Below are 20458 nucleotides of genomic sequence, written 5' to 3'. Positions count from 1 at the left end.
AAGTCTGTGTTGCTGAGCCCATGCATAACCTCCATTCCTGCCATCATGACCACTTTGTTCATGCACCCTGGGCGATAGCTCTAGTGGCTGAGGAGAGAGGATGACTTGTATCCAAAGGATGGGTCATCTTATCGACTTGATTATTAAAACCTTCTTCTGCTGAAGTCACCCTCTGGGGAGCATTCACATGTGACACAAAGATCTTCAAGTTTTTTGCCCACTCAGGAAGGTTTGTCCACTTATCTCTTCTCCATACCTCTTTGTCACCAGTTTTCCAGTCATGCTGCTTCTAAGTCCCTGACTATCCAGCCAAACCATTAGCAACAGCCCATTAGTCAGTATACGAATCCATCTCCGGCCAGTTCTCCTTCCAAGCAAAATGAACAACCAGGTGCACTGTCAAAGTTCCACCCACTAGGAGGACTTCCCCTCACCCCTGTCCTTTAAGGACATCCCAGAATGGAGTTGTAGTGCTGCAGATGTCCACTTCTGGGTGGTCCCTGCATATCATGCAGAACCATCTGTAAACCAGGCCAAAATTTTCTCTTCCTCAATCAACTGACTATAAGGAACTCCCCAAGAGACCATAGCTCTGGTATGGGAAAGAGAAGGTAATGTGGCAGGAGTGGGGGCCATGGGCATTTGTGTTACTTCCTCATGTAACTTACTAATGCCTTCAGGATCTGCTCAAGCTCTATCTCTAATATACCATTTCTGTTTTATGATTGCATGCTGCTGTGCACTCCCAACTTTATGGCTTGGTGGGTCAGACAACACCCAGCTCATGACAGGCAACTCAGGTTTTATGGTAACTTGGTGTCCCATGGTTAAGCATTCAGTCTCTACAAAGACCCAGTAGCAGGCTAAAAGCTGTTTCTCAAAAGGAGAATAATTATCTGTAGAGGATGGTAAGGCTTTGCTCCAGAATCCTAAGAGTTTGTGTCGTGATTCTCCTAAAGGGGCCTGCCAAAGGCTCCAGACATCATCCCTACTTGCCACTGACACTTCCAGCACCATTGGATCTGCTGGATCATATGGCCCACGTAGTAGAGCAGCTTGCATAGCAGACTGGGCCTGTCACAGAGCCTCGTCTTGTTCTGGTCCCCACTCAGAACTAGAGCTTTTCTGGTCACTTGGTAAATCGGCTGGAGTAGCACACCCAAATGAGGAATATGTTGTCTCCATAACCCAAAAAGGCTAACTAGGCATTGTGCCTCTTTTTTGGCTGTAGAAGGGGCCAGATTTAACAGTTTATCCTTCACCTTAGAAGGGATGTCTCAACATGCCCCACACTACTGGATACTTAGAAATTTCACTGAAGTGGAAGGACTCTCTATTTTTGTTAGATTTATCTCCCATCCCCTGATCTGTCAATGCCTTACCAATAAGTCTAGAGTACTTGCTACTTCTTGCTCACTAGGTCCCGTCAGCATGATATCTTCAATATAATGGACAAGTGTGATGTCTTGTGGAAGGGAAAAACGATCAAGGTCTCTGCGGACAAGGTTGTGACATAGGGCTGCAGAGTTGATATACCCCTGAGGTAGGACAGTGAAGGTATACTGCTGGCCATGTTAGTTGAATGCAAACTGTTTCTGTGGTCCTTACTGACAGCTATTGAGAAAAAAGCATTTTCCAAATCATTAGCTGCATACCAGGTACCAAGCGATGTGTTGATTTGCTCAAGCAGTGATACCACATCTGTAACAGAAAGCTGCACTTGGAGTCACCACCTGGTTAAGTTTGTGATAATCTGCTGTCATCGGCCAAGACCCGTCTGTTTTCTGCACAGGCCAAGTAGGAGAGTTGAATGGGTATGTGGTGGGATCACCACCCCTGTATCCATCAGGTCCTTAAGAGTGGCAGTAATCTCTGCAATCCCTCCAGGAATCCGGTATTGCTTCTGATTCACTGTTTTGCTGCCTAGGGGCAATTCTAGTGGCTTCCACTTGGCCTTTCCTACCATAATAGCCCTCGTTCCATGAGTCGGAGAGCCCATGTGGGGATTCTGCCAGCTGCTGGTATGTCGATTCCAATTATGCATCTGGAACTGGGAAAATGACCACAGAATGGATCTGGGGACCCACTGTATGCTGGACCTGAACTAAAACTCCATCCATCACCTGACCTCCGTAAGCACCTACTCTGACTGATGGACTAGAGTGACGTTTTGGGTCTCCTGGAATTAGTGCCACTTCTGAGCCAGTGTCCAATAATCCATGGAATATCTAATCATTTCCTTTTCCCCAGTGCACAGTCACCCTGTGACTTCTCCTTAGGGAAGACTGGGAGGAAGATTAACAGTGTAAATTTTGGGCAGTGTAAAATGGTCCTTCCCCTCAAATGAGGGGATATGGGTCTGTAAACTGTCTCAAATCTGGAAATTGATTAAGGGGTGTGTGACTCTCTGTTTTTGTAATTCAAGTTAGACTTCTGTTCACTTGACCTAGAATTCTTCTGCTTATACAGCTCAAACAAGAATTTAGTAGACTGCCCATCTGTTTTACTTCTAGGTACCCCATAATCTACTAGCCAACGCCACAAGTCCCTGCAAGTCAGGTTATCTTCACGGTGACGATGATCTGACTGTCCACTATGGTGACCATGCCCACCTTGTCTGTGGTAATTAATTGTTGCCACAAGGCTTTTGCCAACTTGGGATCTTAAACCCCATTATGTTTGATTCCAGCTCAGTGGCAGCAGTTCCCATAGTAATATCTGACATACAGAGAAGGATAACTACAGAGTTCTTCAGGGATGATTGAGCTAGTCTCACAGATTTGTTTCTCAAGGTTCTAGTGGAAGATGTGTCCTCTGGACCTTCCTGGGGTGTGTGCGCAGGTCTTTCATGATAAATCCACTCTAACATTCCCATCTCTTTATGTCTCCTCATCCATGTTATACTAGGGCAGTTCTGGCATTTCGACCTCAGGCAATGTCGGCCACCTTTTGATCCATGTTTCAGCCAACCATTCAAACAAATTGTTTAATATCTTTTCTGACCCTTGAGATTTTACACTGAAAGCAAAATCTCTGCTTAGTGGGCCCATGTCAACATATTCAGCTCGATCCAACTTTATATTCCTTCCACCATTATCCCACACCCTTAATGTCCATTCCCACACATATTCCCCTGGTATCTGTCTATACAGATTGGAAAACTTATGCAGGAGGTATGGCATACCTCATGGGTCACATTTTGTACCTCACCTTTTGGGGCCTATTGGGACTTTAGTTATAGGTCCTGAAGAAAAGAGGGGTGGTTGGGGTGGGTCATGAAAATAAATCGAAATGTCTTTCAAGCCAGTTGCCTCAGGGCATTCCATTGCAGTTTCATCTGGTGAAACAGGATTAATTGCTCCAGACAGAGGAGTCAGGGCTGTTTCCCCAGGGGATGCGGTTACAGAGTTAGCAGGCACTGAAGGGTTAGTCTGTTTAGGTGGATGTTGGATGGTAGACTCCTTTGAGGAGACTGGAGGCCAGGAAGCTCTTTCTTCAAGGGTGTCCATTGCAGATCTATCTAGCAAAGTCTCAGCAGATTCCAGGGATCCTGTCTCCTGATCACCATCATTATCAAGCCATATATGACCACCCCAAGTTCCAGGATCCCATTCTTTTCCAATCAAAGCCCTTACTTTAACAGCAGACACCCTGCAAGGTTGAGATTTTAATTTATGTTGTAAATCTGCTATTTGTGCATTGAGGCTTTGTGTCTGATTTTCAGAGATCTCAAGTCTGTGACCACAGTAAATAAGATTTTCTTTTAGGGCACACATGGAAATTTTTACATCATTCATATGGTGCTGAAGTTTCAAATTTGAACCTTTCAATTCACCCCTTTCCCTCATCACTGTATTCAGTGAATGTAACAACAGCCAGCCTACATCATTATACCTTTTAATTCTACAAAACTCCATATAGGTGTCAAAGACATTCTCACCCAGAGGCTTGCCTCGTATGAGTGTACAATTAGCAGAAGCTAATGGTGATATTTTGAATATCTCTTTTGCCCACTCACCCCATGGACTGTCAGCGCCTTCTTGATTATTGGAAACAAAGTCATTAGTGCCTGAGTCTAGTCGAAGTAGAAAACTAATTGTAAGAACCAATTTTTTTTTCTTTTTTGCATGGGCAGACACTGGGAATCAAACCCAGGTCCCTGGCATGGCAGGCAAGAGCTCTGCCTGCTGAGCCATCGTGGCCTGCCCTAAAAACCCATTTTTAGGATTCTGTTTCTCAAGAACTAAACCTGGTACAAAGCTGTGTTAGTCAGGGTTCTCTAGAGAAACAGAACCAACAGGAGAAATCTGTAAATATGAGATAAAGGTGTCTTATGCAGCCATGGGAATGGAAGAGTCCAAACTCCATAGTAAAGGCTGTGAAGCTGGGGGCTCCCATGAAGGGTCTGGACAAACTCCATAGGAGAGGCTGGCTGCATGAAGAGGCAGTGAGTCTCTCTCCTTCCTTACAAGCCTTCAGCTGAATGGATTATCTTGCTGTGGGAAGACAGGCCTTAGTTGATCACAGATGTAAGAACTGACTGATGACTTAATACGCCAGTCTTCTGGTTTGTCAACCAGCCACAAAATGTCCTGGCAGCAATGGTCAGGCCAACGGTTGTCTGACCAAATAACTTGCCGTCATCCCTTGACCAAGTTGACACCAGAACTTAACCATCGCACTAGGTCAAACCAACTATTTTACCAAACCTCCGTGACAAACTTGATGGCCATGTGCAGAGAGGAAGCCGTTCTTTTGCGCCCCATGCTCCATGTGGCTGGCTTTCTGCCCTTCTCATGTGTGATGGCCCCCATTCGCCACTTTCAGGCCCTCTCAACTGCATCTGTGTCCTTGCCTGTGAAGTTCCCAATATGTCTTTTGTCCATTTTTAAACTTTGGATGTTTGTCCTTCTCTTACTGATATGTAGGTTCTTCATATAGTCTTGATACAAATCTTTGTAGGTTAGTGTGTTGCAAGCATTTTCTCCCAGCATACCCTTTTGTCTTTTCAGTTAGTTAAGGTGTGTTTTGATGAACAGAGATGTTTAATTTTCATATTTTGGATTTGACAGTATTCTAATTTCAGTCCTTTCAGGGTCTAGTTTGACAACCTTTTCTACCACAAGACCAGAAGGATATCCATACATATTTTCTTCTAAAATGTTGAGAAATTAGTTTATGCTAATCGTGATCTTTGTGAGGAATTGCTTTTAGCATATGGTGTGAGGCAGGGGTCCCGTTTAACCTTTCCACATGATCACCCCTCATGCTTACCCCTCGTGTCCCTGGGTGCTCAGTCAGGGAGGCTTCCCCTCTGGCCACATGCCTGTGTCCCCGTTCCTTCCACAATCCACAAGGCAAACACAAGCATGTGCACACATGCATGCACATGGCCCTAATCCCTTCACCACCTCTGGGAAATGCTAAAGTGCTCAAGTCCCCATTTCTCTCAGCTGTTCATAATTTTCAGATAATCTGCTCTGATTGCCTGAACTGCTAAATATGTGCTGCCAGAATAAATCTCTCTAAAATCATCAAATAATTGTACCTATCATCCATTTGGTAAAAACATATATATTATCTGGATCTGTAGTCCTTTCTTGCATATTAACTATTTTATTAATCTTTATTAATATCCTCCTTTCCCAACCCTTTATGACAAGCTTCATGTTTCATGTGCAGAGAAGGACAACAAAATTATCAGGTGTTCATTGCATTCAGTGAAATAACTGTTTTCCTAAAACCTTTGAGAAGAATCCACAGTCCCCCCGCTTTAGTTCCTTTATTTCTAGTGTCAAATAGTGCCATATGAGAGGAAATTAAAAAAAAAAAAAAAAAAAAAAAAAAGAGCCCCTGTAAATCAGAAAGAAAGAGACAAATGACCCAGGAGAGAGGTCTGTTCCAAGTCATGGCCTCCAAGACAGGAGGCACCTAAAAGCCAAGTGTATTAAGGTTCTCTGGAGAAACTGAACTAACAGGAAGTAATTATAAATATGATATTTTAAAAAAATCATACACAACTGTACAGCTGCAGAAGTCTACATTTCTTGGACAGGCTGCAGCTGACAGGTCCGATGAAGGTCATTGATGAATTCACTAGGAGAGGCTGGCTGGCTGGCTGGCTGGCTGAAGAAGTGAAATTTTTTTCTTCTCCTGTAAAAGTCTTTAACTGATTGGATTAAATCCAGATGGTTGGATTTTCTTGTTTCAGATGGCACTCCCTTAGTTGATCATAAATGTAATCAGCCACAGATGCAATCAACTGACTGATGATTTAATAAACCAGCCTTCTGGTTTATCACCCAGCCACGAAATGTCCTTGCAGTAATGGTTGGGCCAGTGCTTGTTTGACCAGACAATTGGGCACCATCACCTGGACAAATTGACACCCCTTGTCAATTTGACAGCTACACACATCACCTCGAACCATACTTAATCTCTAAATAAAATACAATAAGAGATATGTGTTGCACCTAATAATATCAGCTGTCCTACATACAACCAGAAATGTACTAGATCTCTCCAGAATAGAGTACAAGTCCTTGGGTAACATTCACTCTTAAACTTGGTATCTTATAACTTAAATACTGTAACATGAACAATACAATTTATGTTATATGATAGGAATCTGTTTTGGTTTGCTAATGCTGCCAGAATGCAATGTACCAGAAATGGGTTGGCTTTTATAAAGGGGATTTATTAAGTTGCAAGTTACAATTCTAAGGCCAATAAAATGTCCAAATTAAGGCACCAACGAAAGGATTTCTTCTTGGAGGAAATGCAGGATCCATGTTTCTCTGTCACACGGGAGGGCACGTGGTGACGTCTGCTGGCCCTCCTAGGTTAGTTTCAGGATGGCTCTCTCAGCCCCTGAGGGTCCTTTTGGCATCCCCCAGGGCATCCTCCTTCTACATCTTTACAGTATGTCATGTCTAGGCATCTGCTCTCTAAATGAGCTCTGCACTTTTTCTCTCTGTGAGCTCTTTTAAGGACTCAGTAAACTGAGACCCGCCTTGAATGAGCGGGGCCACATCTCCATGGAAACAACCTAATCAAAAGGTCCCACCCAAACAATAGGTCTGCCCCCACAAGACTGGATTAGGATTAAAGAAATGTGGCTTTTCTGGGGTGCATGACAGCCTCAAATCAGCACACCAAGGGCACGCTCATTTGCCTGAAGAGTGGAGAGGCTGGAGCCTGCAGCTGGTGAGGCCGGGCTCTGGTTCATGCCCACACCCCTCCGTGTACCTCGCCACGGCTCCTTGCCAACCAGTAGCGTGTAATTCTGCTTCCCTTTTCCTTCACGTTACATTTTAGCACTCAGTTAGGTAGCCCGTTTGTGTTCCACCTCACTCGTCTTCCTCAGTTCTCAGAGCAGACACCCCTCCACAAGTACCCATGCCAGGCAGAGGTCCCGTGGGAAGGGCTTGGAGATGTCTGCTTCCCTCTAGGAGGCCGCCTAGGTCAGACCTGGCTTGGGGAGGTGAGCTCTTGCTCTCGTTTTTGGTCTGTCACTAATGTCAGAAATTTGCAAAGAGCACTTTTTTCTTATCTTATGGAAAAACTCTGATATGCATCATAGATGTCTGCTGTAGTTTCTTAGCTGCTGCAAAAAGTCCCACAAAATGGTTGTGTTAAACCACAGGAACTTACTGGCTCACAGTTGCAGAGGCTGGAAGGCTGATTCCCTTCCAGGGCCAGAATCTTGGGGCTGGCTGACACTCTTGGGTTCCTGGGCTTTTCCATCACATGGTGACACACATGAAGGTATCTTCTCCTGACTGCTCCGGGTTCTGCTGACTTCCAGCTTCTGGCTCCTCCCATGGCCTCTCCTTCTGGGTTCAATTTCCTTTGCCTTGAAGATCTTCAGCCACATTGAGTTAAGGGCTTCATTCAACTTGGATGCACCCTAATGGGCATCTTCCAAGGTCCCATGACAAAACAGGTTCACCCTATAGGACCAGGAGCTGGGACCTGATCATGCCATTTGTGGGGGGCAGGATTCAGTCCCCAGCAGGGACACACAGGACCCCTGAATTCCTTTTATTTCTTTCTGTTAGGACTCTAAGAATGCCAAGAAGGAACATTTTTCTGAATGCTTAGGAAAGCACCAGTCCCACCTGGCAAAAGCTGTGAGCAGAGTGGACATAGTGAGCGGCTCTCGGGCAGCAGTAGCACTGGCGCCCCTCCAGGTACAGCCAAGCCTGACATCCTGATATCCTGTCCTGCCCTGTGGGAGGGAGGTTGCCTCATAGGGGGTGGTCGCCAAGCACTTCATTCCATGATGGAGGGCTGCTTGGGCAGCTTTGCTGCCTTGGAAGAGTCAAGATGCATCTCAAGCGAGGATGTTTTTTTTTAATCACTTTTTTTTTTTTAACTTTTTTTTATTAATTAAAAAAAATTAGCCAACAAAACATTTCGATATCATTCCATTCGCGAGGATGTGTTTTGAATGGCGTGTGGCACTGGTGGCTTTCTCACGCAGGATTGGAAGCCTGCAGGCCAGAACTGCTTGGCCTCTCATGAGGCCTTAGAGCATTTGCCCACCTGGCTACCAACTATGCTGAGCCGGGCCTGTGGCCCCCACTGGGCTGATAACGCAGCCTGGCTCCAAGTTGCCATGGGCTTTGAAGGGCAGCTCAGGCTGCTGGCCATGACTTCGGGAAACCAGCGGCCCTGGGGGGGTCGCTTGTGGCCTGTCCGAGGCTCCTATCCTGCCTTCTCACTGCCTCTAAATAGTCTGTTTGAGCAAGCAGGGGAGAGAGGTCCCCGTGGCCACCTTCAGAGAAGAGTCATCCTTAAGTCGCTTTAATAAGCTAGAAGGGATTCCCTTGGCCAACATTGACATGAAAACCCAGAGTGAGCAGCAGGGAGTTGCCTCTGCCCTGGGCCATGGGATCGTGGTCAGCAATGTGACATATGGGGCTGTTTCCTGGCCAGGGAGCCACCCTGAGCGTCTTCTGAAGCAGGAGAGGCTACGCGGCACTGTAGCTCCTTAGGAGTATTGGGGGCGAGCGTATGCTCTGCTGGGGGGTTGTGCACTGCTGGGTTGGGTTTACACTGGTGCACTGGTGTGGGCAGGGGTGTGCACTGATGAGGTACACTGCTGGGGGAGGGGTGTGCACTGCTGGGGGGGTATGCACTGGTGCAGGCAGGATTGTGCACTGCCAGGGGTGGGTGTGCACTGCAGGCTGCACAGATGGAGGAACCACCTGAGGCACACACTGGCCTCATGGCCAGGAAGGACAGAGCCAGGCCCTCTTCCTTGGGTAGCTGGCTCTGCAAGGGCACCTACGCCCCCATTCCCTGGCATCTCGTCCATCCTTCACACATTGGGCAGCCCATCAATGCCCATGTGTTCCCAAAAGAGCTGGGACTCACTCTCGACAGATGTACCCCAATGGGGCCTGAAAGTCCCCTTCAGGCCCCCCTGGGAGCCCAGCTCTGTGCCTTCTCATCTCTCTGCAGGGGATCAAGGGTGGGGGCTGATCCCCACCTCTGCCTGGAAAGCATTGTCTCCAAGGGACCATGTCTCTGTTGACTTTTACAGTGCCAACACAGAGTCCTCACGGTGACTTGCAGATCAATGCATCAGAAAGAAAATAGGTCCCCAAAGCCACCTCAGGCTCAGGAATCCCATGAAGAGAACAGCCAGCAGTCATCGTCACTGGCTAGCAGTTCCCTCCAGGACACGTGGAAGTTACTAGAACTGGGATCCAGTCCTTCCGGCCTCACCTCCCAGGACAACTCAGTGGCAGGTAGGAGGAAGCTGGCCTTAAGTTTGCCTCTGGTCCAGGCTGCATTCCTTCTCCTTCTGCCTGGGTCTTTTTTATAGATTGGCTGTGTGTCCAGGCTCTTCTCCCTGCGTGGTCAGGCTTCTACTGTCCCTGCAGAGCCGCCCACACTAAAAGTACCTACTTAGGTGTAACTGAGCCCCCTCCAGTTGAGTTCTTTTCCTCTGTTCCTTATCTGGGAGGCCTGGGCTGTTTGTTTTTATGTAAATGTTCCTTCTTGGCAGCTACAATTTGCTCAACTCCTCTCCTTCACTCAGGGCCATCTTTTCATCACAGCTTTCAGTGCTCTGCCTTCCAGCGGCTCAGTTTCCCCTTTTTTTCTGCCTCTGCCCACTTCCCTTTTGGGGTGTCCTGCCCTAGGGAGGCAGGTGGGGTCAGCATTCACCAATGCCCATTTCTCCTCTTAGTAGAGGCTGGGGAGGGTGTGGGCTAGGTCTGCAACGGTTCTGGTTCCATTCCCAGGGGCCATTTGGTATGTAGGCACTCGCTGACCGATAGGCCCCTCCCTGGGTCCACACAGCCTGGGTGCCCTGCCTGTGGGGGCGTGGGGCTCCCAATCACTGCTGTGGGTGGTTCTGTCATTGCAACCCCAGCAAGAGGTGGCCGGGTCCGGGTGCTGCCACCGCAGGTCCCCTGAGCCACACAGGACTAAGGTGGTAAGGGGCCGGCCTGGCCACCCACCTGCCTCTTGGGTGGCTTTTCCCCTTGGGCTCAACATCTGAGGAGAACTCACTAGCCTCCAGAGGCCTAAGCCCATGGACCCTGCCCTTCACTGCTTGTCCGGAGGGGTTTCCCAGGGAGCGCTCGTGCCGCCATCTTGATGGCACTCGGCTCACTGTTTGGTCGGTTTGACTTGCTTCCAAGCGAGACATTCAGTCTCCACTGTCAAGACTGTTGTCCACTTCTGTGAGTGCTTGCTCTGTATCTTTTGAGGTGTGCTCTTAGCTGTGTGCGTGTTGTTGTTTGCTCCCTTTATCCATTCCCTTACCAGAACATAATGTTCTCGTCAGGGCTTGTGTTGTTTTCCTCCAGAGGACTGTCTGGTCTCCCGTTGAGGGCCGTAACTGTCCGCTTCCTTTATCTTCAGTCTTCCTCTCCGAGTTTGCCTATAGGATGTCTTCTGTAAAAAATACGGCACTGTGTCGTGCTTTTTACCTTATCCCAATCTGAACGTCTTTCTGATTTTGTTTGCTGGGTTTCATACGTTTTCATTTATTGTAAGTACTCTTGTATGAACGCTTCTTTCCCTGATATCTTATTTTGTATTTTCTATTGACTGTGCTTTCTTTTTGTTTTGTGCTTTTCTCTTCTCCTGTCTTCTGTTGTCTGTATCTCATTTTCTATTTTTCCTACTTGTTTTTGAGGTTAAACCCTCTTTTTAAAATTCTTCTACTGCCTGGTCATAAATTGTTAAAGCCTATACTTATTCTTATTTCTCTATATCAGTTTCTTAAAGTTATCATCTGGGTCTTTCTCTAGACAACAGTTCCCTGTCATTCTCTCACTTTCCCAATTGGTATCATTAAGTTTTTGTTGCAGAAGGTGGGGTTATTTTAGTCAAAATTAGGTCTGACTAGGTTCTTTTTCAATTGTCCTTGCTTATTTACATCCCAGATCTCTTGGGGGTGGACTCTTGTTTATACTTTTTTTCTTGCTGGAATAATTCTTTCAAGAGTATTTTTTTATTATTTTTATTATTTCTATATTTTTTGGCATGGGCAGGCTCCGGGAATCAAACCTGGGTCTCCAGCATGGCAGGTGAGAACTCTGGCACTGAGCCACCGTGGCCTGCCCCCAAGAGTATTTTAAAGGATATTTTTTAATATGGTGCTTTAGTTTCCCAGCTACTAACACTAATGCCCATTGGCTTAAACAATGGGAATTTATCGGCTTATTGTCTTGAGGCTAGGAGAAGTCCAAAATCAAGGCGTGATCAAGGCAAAGCGTTTTCCCCCGAACACTGTAGGTTCTGGGGCTGGCTGCCAGCAATTCTTGGTCCTGGGCATTTCCATCACATGGCAGCGTCTTCTCTGTCCTCTGGTTCCAGTAACTTCTAGCTTCTGGCTCTTCCCCCTCCAGGTCATTTCCCTTTGCCTACAGGGACTTGAGCCCTGTGGGGTAAAACCCACCCCACTGGTAGCATCTTCCAGGGTCCTGTACACACGGGTGCGGCCCGAGCACCAGGGTTGGGGCCCGAACATGCCTTTTGTGCGGGGCAGGATTCAGACCCCAATGTATGAGAAACTTGGAGGCCTGATATATGGGAGAATTATTTTTCCTCACATTTAAATACCATTCACTAACTATAAAATGTAGGCTTCCATTTCTAATATTTTATCAGGTTAAGGACCCAGATCAACGCGTCCACTGCAGGCAGCTAAAACTACTGAATACATTACTAGAAACATTCTTGTAAAACTCCCACAAGCTGGCAGTAAGTAAGAATTCTCAAGCCACAGCTTAAGTGAAGGAATACCCCTGGCACAAAGTCGGGCACTGGAGTCGGCTTTTCCAATTACAGAGCTTTGTCAGACTGGGCCCTTGAAGTCTGAACTTGAACTTTGGTTTCACAGCCACACAGGGTTTAGAAAACAAGTGACAAAGCCCAGGGCAGGAGACCAATAGACAGTTTTCTCCCCACCCCATGAAGCTGGGGTTCTGAAGGACTACATGGCCCGCATAAAGGCAAGCCAGAAGTAAACTCTTCCTCCATCTAGCCCCTAGCAGGAATGCCAAGAGAAATTGGGTGACCGGGTCTCCAGCCTGACAAACCCCAAACTGAAACTTAATTTAGAATGATTAGGCAGTAGCAAATGGAAATGGTTCTAGGGAAGCTGCCTTCTTCCAGGTCACAGGGGATTTGTACAGCTCGGATTCAGTATAAGGAAGCACACAGTGATGGGGGCGCTGGAGCCAGCAGCACAAACAGAGCTGTACAGACAGCCCAAAGCACTGGGCTGTGAGCAGGAAAAGGCTCTTGAGAAGAAGAATCATAAGTAAACAGCAAGCAGATCTAAGGAACAGCCAGGGTGAACTTTAAGAAATGAAAAATGTCATATTAAAATCCCGTGGATAGGTTTAACAACAGATTATATACCTCAGGATAAATGAAGTAGACGTTCCATATGGAGTCACACTTTAGAAAGACAAAGAGCTAAAAAGAATTATGAAAAACAGGTTAAGAGATGTGGAGGGTCGAGCCGAAAGGTCTCACATGTTGACCAAAGCTCGAGAAGGTGGGACCAGGGCAATAACAGAAGGGATCCCAAGTGAGAACTTTCCAGAAATATTGAAAGAACCTAATCTTCAACTCCAGGAAGTTTAACAGATCCCAACCTAAATAATTAAAAAGAAATGCACACCTGGATACATTGTGATAACACTGAGGAATACCAAAGATATTGAGATTATTCTGAAAGCAGCCAGAGAAGGAAAACAGATCCCCTTCAGGGAAATGAGGCAGGACTCGGCCGTGGACGTCCCGTCTGCTCCGGATGTGGGGAGGTCTGAGATTCCTGCTGGCCGGTGGGCGGCCAGAGCTGAGGGCCGGGCCAGGCAGGCACTCACCCTTTCAGATATCCCTGGTGGCAGGGTGACAGGGCCCCCAGGGGTGGACTGTGGTTGGGGGTTCTGTGTGCCCACAGCATCCCAGCCTCCTCCTTGGAGGTGTCTCTGCCTGTAGAACGGCTCTGGAAGCTGGTTCTACAAAATGGAATATTTCCTCTACTTTTTTTTTTTTTTTTTTACATTTTCTGTGCATTATATTATACTGAAATAATATTGAAATCGGGTTTAATTTAGTGGTGGCTGAACCAGTGGCACAAAGAACATACTATAGAGCTTGGTGTTGGGGGAAGTGGGGGGTGGAACTGGCAGCCAGGCCACTGCCCACACTGCAGTGTCTTACAGGCCACTGCCCACCCCACCTCCACCCCATTTAGTTTGCTAAAGCAGCTGGAACACAATCTATTAGAAATGGGTTGGCTTTTACAATGGGGATTTATTAAGTTACAAGTTATAGTTTTAAGGCCATGAAAATGTCTACATTAAGGCACCAACAAGAGAATCCCTTCTCACAGGAAAGGCCACTGGCATCCAGAGTTCCTCTTGTCACATGATAGGGCACGTGACAAGCGGCTGCTGGGCTTTTTCTACAAAACTTCTCTGTGGCCATTTTCTTTCTAGTTTTTCTGGGCACTGAGCTCTGTCTAAAATGTCCTTCTCTCAAAGGACTTCAGCAAATGAATTAAGAACCCCTTCCCCACAGTGGGCAGGTCACATCTCCATGGAAACCACCTAATCAATAAGTATGCACCCACAAGATTAGATTTAAAACATGGCTTCTCTGGGGTACATAACAGCATGAAACCAGCACATACCCCTTGGCTTCCTCTTACAGCAAGCGCCTGTGGTGGGGGAGCTCTGTGCTGAGGGACTCAGGGTGCCCTGGGCATTAGACACCCCCCACTCTCTGAGGCACCCCTTTACCAGGCTTCCCATCACAGGCAGCATTCCAGCCCAGATCTCCCCACCACACCTGAGCCCATCTGCTTCCCAGGGCAGCGCCAACATGGCCCCTGGCCTGCTCCTCACACCGTCTCATCACAAAGGCCCTGGATTCATCCGGAACCCTGTAAGTGGCACCTCAGACTTGGGCCAAGCCTGCCCTTCACCGCCAGTCCTGGGACAGCTTCCCAACAGATCTCCCTGCCCCCTTTGAACACGGCAGCAGAGCCATCCTTTCAAACCGTAAGTCAGGCCAAGGTCTCCAGCCCCTGGAGGGACCCCACCTCCATCTCCTCCCCTCCCCTCTCCTGGCAGCCCAGCTCGTACCACCTCCCCACCCCCCTGCTCCTCATCCCCCACTGCCCCTCCCCATGCCCAGCCCCCTTCCTGCAGGCTTTCCTCCACCTCCAGCCTTCACGTGGCTCCCTCCCCCACTCCGCCTCCTTCCTCCGCAGCACTTGCCTTGGGTCGTGCTGTCAGTCCTGCTGCTTTGTGTAGGTTCTGATCTCATCTGTCTCCAGCCAGTGTCCCAATGTCCAGGAGGGGTTGTTGTCCTTAGTCCCCCTCTCCCCAGCAGGCTGCTGGGTACAAGGGATGCTTGGTCACCTGTGTGGGGAGATAACTGGGAGAATGACAGCCTCCTCGAGCCAAAGTCCACAGCCTGGAGTATGTGGAAGTCCCTTAGGGAGTGCGCGCGGTTGGTGGGAGAAAACTGCCCAACAGTTGATTTAAAACACAGTGTAAGACTTGTATACATAGTTCCTGGATGGGGAAATTAAATAATATGAAAGTTGTTTTCTCCAGATTGATGTGACCATTTGGTATAATTCTAATAAAAATACTGACACAATTTCCCTTGAAGCTAACTAAGAGGGTTTTCAAGTTCTAGAGCAATAAAATGCTTGGGGAAGCGACAATTAGCAAGATCTACCCGATATAATTAAACCATTAAAATAATGCAATGTCTGCACAACAAGAGAGGGTGGAAAAATCCGACAACCTCCCTCCAGCAGCCGCTCCGTGAGGGGCATCCAGTAGATGCCAGACCCCCGACAGGGAAAGACAGCATCGCTCAACACGGGGCATTTATTAAAGCCCACCCCAAAATACACTCCCGGTAAAAAGGGAAATATCTTACAATTCAACCCTTATAAAAAGCAGAGAACTGGAATTGAATATTAACACGTGTCCAGAAGGCTAACTTTCTAACCTTAAATGAGATGGAGCAGATCACCAGCTTTTAAGGTAATAGATGTGTTTTCTTATTTCCATACACCCCCCCCTTGCACACAGACTCATTTTCCCTCTTCGTTAGTGGGTGCATTTGTCACAGGCGGCACACTATTATTATTAGAATTACACTGTTAACCAGAGTCCACAGTAGGGTTCACTCTGTGCATTGTAAAGTTCTGTGGTTTGTTTTTTTAAAAAAAATGTATTGTGGTAACATGTCTACAGCATAACATTTTTCTTTTTCACCACTTTCAAGTTGAGACCATCGTTTTACCTCAAGAATAATCAAACTGAGAAAATGTCCTTCCACCCTGTGACTCAGGATTTGGGGTGGCCCAGCCAGCGGTGGGGGCTGGGGGTGGGGTCTGAAGCCCTGGCTGTCCTGAGGAGGCCGCGACTTCCTCCTGTCTCCCACCTGTGTGCCGGGCAGGTACCTCCAGGTAGGCTCCCCTTCCCCTCACTGCCCTGCCCTGCCCCGTCCTCAGCTGTTCCGTGCACAATCTGTGGCCTGGGACCGTCCACCTTATCCCAGCAGCCTCTCCTGCACAGGGCTTTAACCTGCTGTAGCTTTTCTCCCCAAGACTGTGTTGTAAGGAACAGCCTGGCATCTCTAAAGTGAGATCATGGGGCAGGGGGCTGTGCCCCAATGCAGGCCCGGTTTACCGTGCCAATCTGGTGGGTGAAAATGTATCCTACTGTTGGTCTCCACTTGCATTTTTAAATGCTGGGCGACACTGCTTTTCCCCACAGCCAGCGGTTTCCTGTGTGTGTGGGACTGGGTCTGGTAGCCCTTTTCTAGGGGGGGCTGCAAAAGCCAGCCACAAAGGAGAGGCCACCCTTTATTAGTCCTAGGGGTCAGCAGTAGGTGCAGAAGCAGGGCCACCTCTGGGAGGACACATGAGGGAGGTGGGAAGCAAGCCAGTCTTGCCCTACAGCCCCCTGCAGCCACCCAAAACCACTTTCAAATGAGGACACTGAGGCCCAGGGTGATGAGCTGGCCCAGGCTGCAGGGCCTCAGTCCCAGCCCTCCTGCCACTCCTTGCAGTTTCCCAGGGGCAGACCTCCAACCCAGAGGCAAGGTTCTCAGCCCAAGGTGGGTGGAAGAAAATGAGGGGCGGCGGAGGGGGTGGGGATGGTGGTGGTGGTGCAGAAGTTGTCCCCTGCCTGGAACGGGCTCCTGGAATGCTCCCCAGATAGAGCAGGGGTTAGGGGGTTCTTTTCTCCTGGACCCTGAAGAACAGAGGAGACTCCGCCCCATCCACTAGTAGCCCACTCAGGGCGCCTGCACTCAGGGCAGTGGCTTCAGGAAAGTTTGAAGGGATCTCAGTGTTAGTGTTGATTTTTTTATTCTTTAAATTTTTGCTCTTTTGAAAAATATGCTAGTTTTTTCCAAAAGTGCAGACATTTCCCTTTTTAAAATGCTTTGTAAGGCTTTGTTACGGCGTGTGTGAGCCTGTCTGACATGCTCACCTCCCCATCGAGAACTGTGCTGCTGACCTGCCTGAGGACATGGAGATGAACTGCCTCCTCTTGGGCAAGCCGAGCATGTTGGGAGTCTCCGTGCGAACCAGGGGCACTGCAGTTACAGATGCAGAGTCCCAGGCCAGTGTGGGCCCAGACCACACAGCTGTCTGACCCCTGGCCTGTGCCTGACCACCAAAGAGGGTGCGTGAGCCCCATGCCCGTGGTGCTGCAGGAGAGGCAAGTGGAAGGCTAGTGCACCACGCAGGGAGCCGGGGCACAGGCTGTCTGTCTGAAGCAGCCAGTTGACAATGTCTCCATGACAGTGGGGGTCCAGGGGGGAACCAAGTCTCCCCATTTTTTCAAGAGAAGCTGGAAATCTTATATTATTACATAAAATTTTTACATTTTCAGATATTGGCAATGAATTAAAAATAAGCAAGGTGTGGGGCTAACTGCAGGAATCCAGCCAGTTACCCAGTGAAGTGTGGCTCCAGCAGGACCCACTTAAATGACTGATTAAAGCAGGGGGCAGGTGTGGAACAGGTCTGGGTGCACCGATGGGCCACCTTCCCCTGCCTGCCCGGAAGAAAGCTCTCCAGGCTCCGAACAGCACCAGGGTGGAAAAGGGTTCTCTCTCCTCTCAGGTCAGATGTTGGGAGAGCAGATAGTTGGGACACAAAGCCACATGCCAGGGCAGATTCCCCGTAGCCCGGTGGGCCCCGAGACCCCTCCTGTCCCCTCCTGGCACCCTGTGCCCCATGGCCTCTCTTGGAGCCAATGCTTGGACTCAGAGCAAAGTTTCGGGCCTTCATCTAAGTCAGGATGCCTTTGGCCATGGCTCTGCCAGACCCATTCCACTGTAGTTTTGCCTTCTGTGAAGACAGGCTCTGAACACGGACCTCAGGGTCGAGCCACCAGTCCTTGGAACCAGAAATCCCTAATTTTGCCATCTAGGCTTTGTTTGCATGCTTGTGGTGTTTCTTGTGGACCCAGAGGTAGAGCCAAGAAGAGCAGGTTGCAATGCCTATGAGACAGAATCGAGTAGCCAGTGGCAAGGAACATGCCTGTGATCATAAGAAAGAAAAAGGTGAGGTTGTAGGCATGAATGATCTCAGGGGACAGTTTGTAACTCCAGTGTAAACTCATTTGGAACATCCCATCCTGTTCTTTCCATTCTGTGGCCCTCATACCTGTCTACTCACAAGAGAAGGAGGAGTCCTCAGGCCCAAGGCCTCCTGCACTGAAGGAGGAGTCGAGATGGACAGACCACAGAGAGCCCTACAGGACCACACTGTAAGGCTGAGAAGCCCAGTACACAAAGAAGGAGGGGCAAGCCTGCATACTGGTAGGGCCCAGCTCTTCACCTTTAAAGGTGTATTGACACAAGCCCCAGGAAAGAACTCATTGGCCAGGTTCCAGGGACATTAGCTAGGGGTGAGATAGAATTACCTCCTCATGCCAGAGGCTCAGCACCCGTCCTCATTTGTCCACTGACCCTGCAACGTTTTGAGGTTACATGGTGGCAAGAATTGCCCCAGAGAGCATCACATGGGGTTTATTAAGCCCCATGAGCCTGACTGCTCTGCTATCCCAGGAGGCAGAGGGACTCCTGTGCTATCATTTTTCAGCCCCCACCTCTGCCCCCAGCTCAGGAGGCTGCTGCCGGGATGGCCCTTGAGTAAGAAAGCTGGGCTGTGTGTTAAAACTTTTATGAGTGGGGTGTGTGCAACCTGTCCAGCACCTTCTTGTCAGTGAGGCTGAAACCTAAGAACTAGTGCTCTGGTCAGCGTGGGGGGCCTTGCAGAGCCCTGGACTGGCAGGTGGCCCAGCTTCCTGCCGTTACTGATTGTCACAACCTGAGACTTCATGAATACCGGTCACCCTCTTAACTTTCTGAGAGACAGAGGGTCAAATAAATTTTTGTTAGCTCTTTTTTTTTTTTTTAACTTTTTTTATTAATTAAAAAAATAAACAAAACATTAAGATATTTCATTCTACATATACAATCAGTAATTCTTAATACATCACATAGTTGCATATTCACCATTTCTTAGAACATTTGCATCGATTTAGAAAAAGAAATAAAATGATAATAGAGAAAAAAAGAGTATACATACCATACCCCTTACCCCTCGCTTTCATTTCCCACTAGCATTTCAAACTAAATTTAACATTTGTTCCCCCTATTATTTATTTTTATTCCATATGTTCTACTCTTCTGTTGATATAGTAGCTAAAAGAAGCATCAGACACAAGGTTTTCACATTCACAGAGTCTCATTGTGAAAGCTATATCACTGTTGAATCATCATCAAGAAACATGGCTACTGGAACACAGCTCTACGTTTTCAGGCAGTTCCCTCCAGCCTCTCTACTACATCTTGAACAACAGGGTGATAACTACTTAATGCATAAGAATAACCTCCAGGATAACCTCTCGACTCTGTTTGGAATCTCTCAACCATTGACACTCTGTCTCATTTTACTCTTCCCCCTTTGGTCGAGAAGGTTCTCTCAATCCCTTGCTGTTAATTCTCAGCTCATTCTAGGGTTTTTCTCAGTCCCTTGATTTGCTGAGTCTCAGCTCATTCCAGGATCTCTGTTAGCTCTTTTCTTGACATCGTTATGATGGACTTGTGTTGAAATAAAGTAAATACATTAAGAAATATTCTGGGGCCACATAATGACTTGCACTGACTTCTGCTTCTGCCTTTGATGGAGTTTTAAGGACCAAACTTCAACATCCTATCATAGGTAACTAGGAAAAGGGACATGATATACAAAACAACAGTTTTCATACACTGGACAACAGGTAGCACCATGGTCTTTAAGAGAAGGAAACAAAGAGGAGAGCTCCAGGGTCACCCTGGCTCTGTGCTGCACAAGAATAGAAGGCCACACAGAGTCCACTCAACAGGCTCCCGAGTTGAGAACATGGAGATTGGAGTGTGAGGAGGCAGAAGCAGCTGGAAGTTGCCAGGCAGAGTCCAGAAAGGAGGGAGTGATGCAACAAAAGTGCTCCAGAAATCTACATAGGGTCTCTCTTGAGTCTTTACCGAGAAGGAGCCCAAAGCTCCACAAAGGCAAGCAAAGAAAAAGACACGGGCGTTGAGGATGAACAACTCCCAAATCTCTCCCAGGATGGGAGATGTTTGAGCTACAAGCAGTCGCAGTAGTGAGTTCAGTGACCACCTTGGGCATTCAGTACACACCCCAGAGAAGGCGCACCTTAGAGTGACCAAACTGTCTCTGGAGTGAAAGTTCATCCAGACCTACCATGGAAGAACTTAAAAATAGTCTTTTAAAAGATCAAGTTGACCTCCAAGTAACTGCCTGTTAAAACATCGCAGTCTTTGGGTAGTAAAACTGTGCCTCGGTGGCAGAATTCTCGCCTGCCATGCCAGAGACGCAGGTTCGATTCCCGGAATCTGCCCTTGTCCACACACACACACACACACACAC

General features: G+C 47.9%; 1 protein-coding gene across 8 annotated transcripts in view; it reads left to right on the top strand.

Annotated features, from left to right (window-relative positions):
• The window catches only part of CCDC57 (coiled-coil domain containing 57), a 185889-nt gene that overhangs the window by 154513 nt on the left and 10918 nt on the right, over positions 1 to 20458 (top strand). For 4 of the 8 annotated variants that reach the window (XM_077166272.1, XM_077166270.1, XM_077166271.1 and 1 more), the window contains 4 exons: positions 8061 to 8192; positions 9551 to 9758; positions 14353 to 14543; positions 15790 to 16627. In XM_077166272.1, the coding sequence (XP_077022387.1) occupies positions 8061 to 8192; positions 9551 to 9758; positions 14353 to 14543; positions 15790 to 16152 (894 nt within the window). In that variant the 3' untranslated portion in view covers positions 16153 to 16627. Of the gene's footprint in view, positions 1 to 8060; positions 8193 to 9550; positions 9759 to 14352; positions 14544 to 14798; positions 16628 to 20458 lie in introns of those variants that run through there. The other 4 variants (XM_077166276.1, XM_077166275.1, XM_077166273.1 and 1 more) reach the window with 3 other exon arrangements.

Source organism: Tamandua tetradactyla, chromosome 6 (assembly GCF_023851605.1).
Source record: "Tamandua tetradactyla isolate mTamTet1 chromosome 6, mTamTet1.pri, whole genome shotgun sequence".
Lineage (NCBI taxonomy): Eukaryota > Metazoa > Chordata > Mammalia > Pilosa > Myrmecophagidae > Tamandua > Tamandua tetradactyla.
The sequence above is the reverse complement of the archived record's forward strand: the minus strand, read 5'-3'. Positions and strand labels throughout refer to the sequence as shown.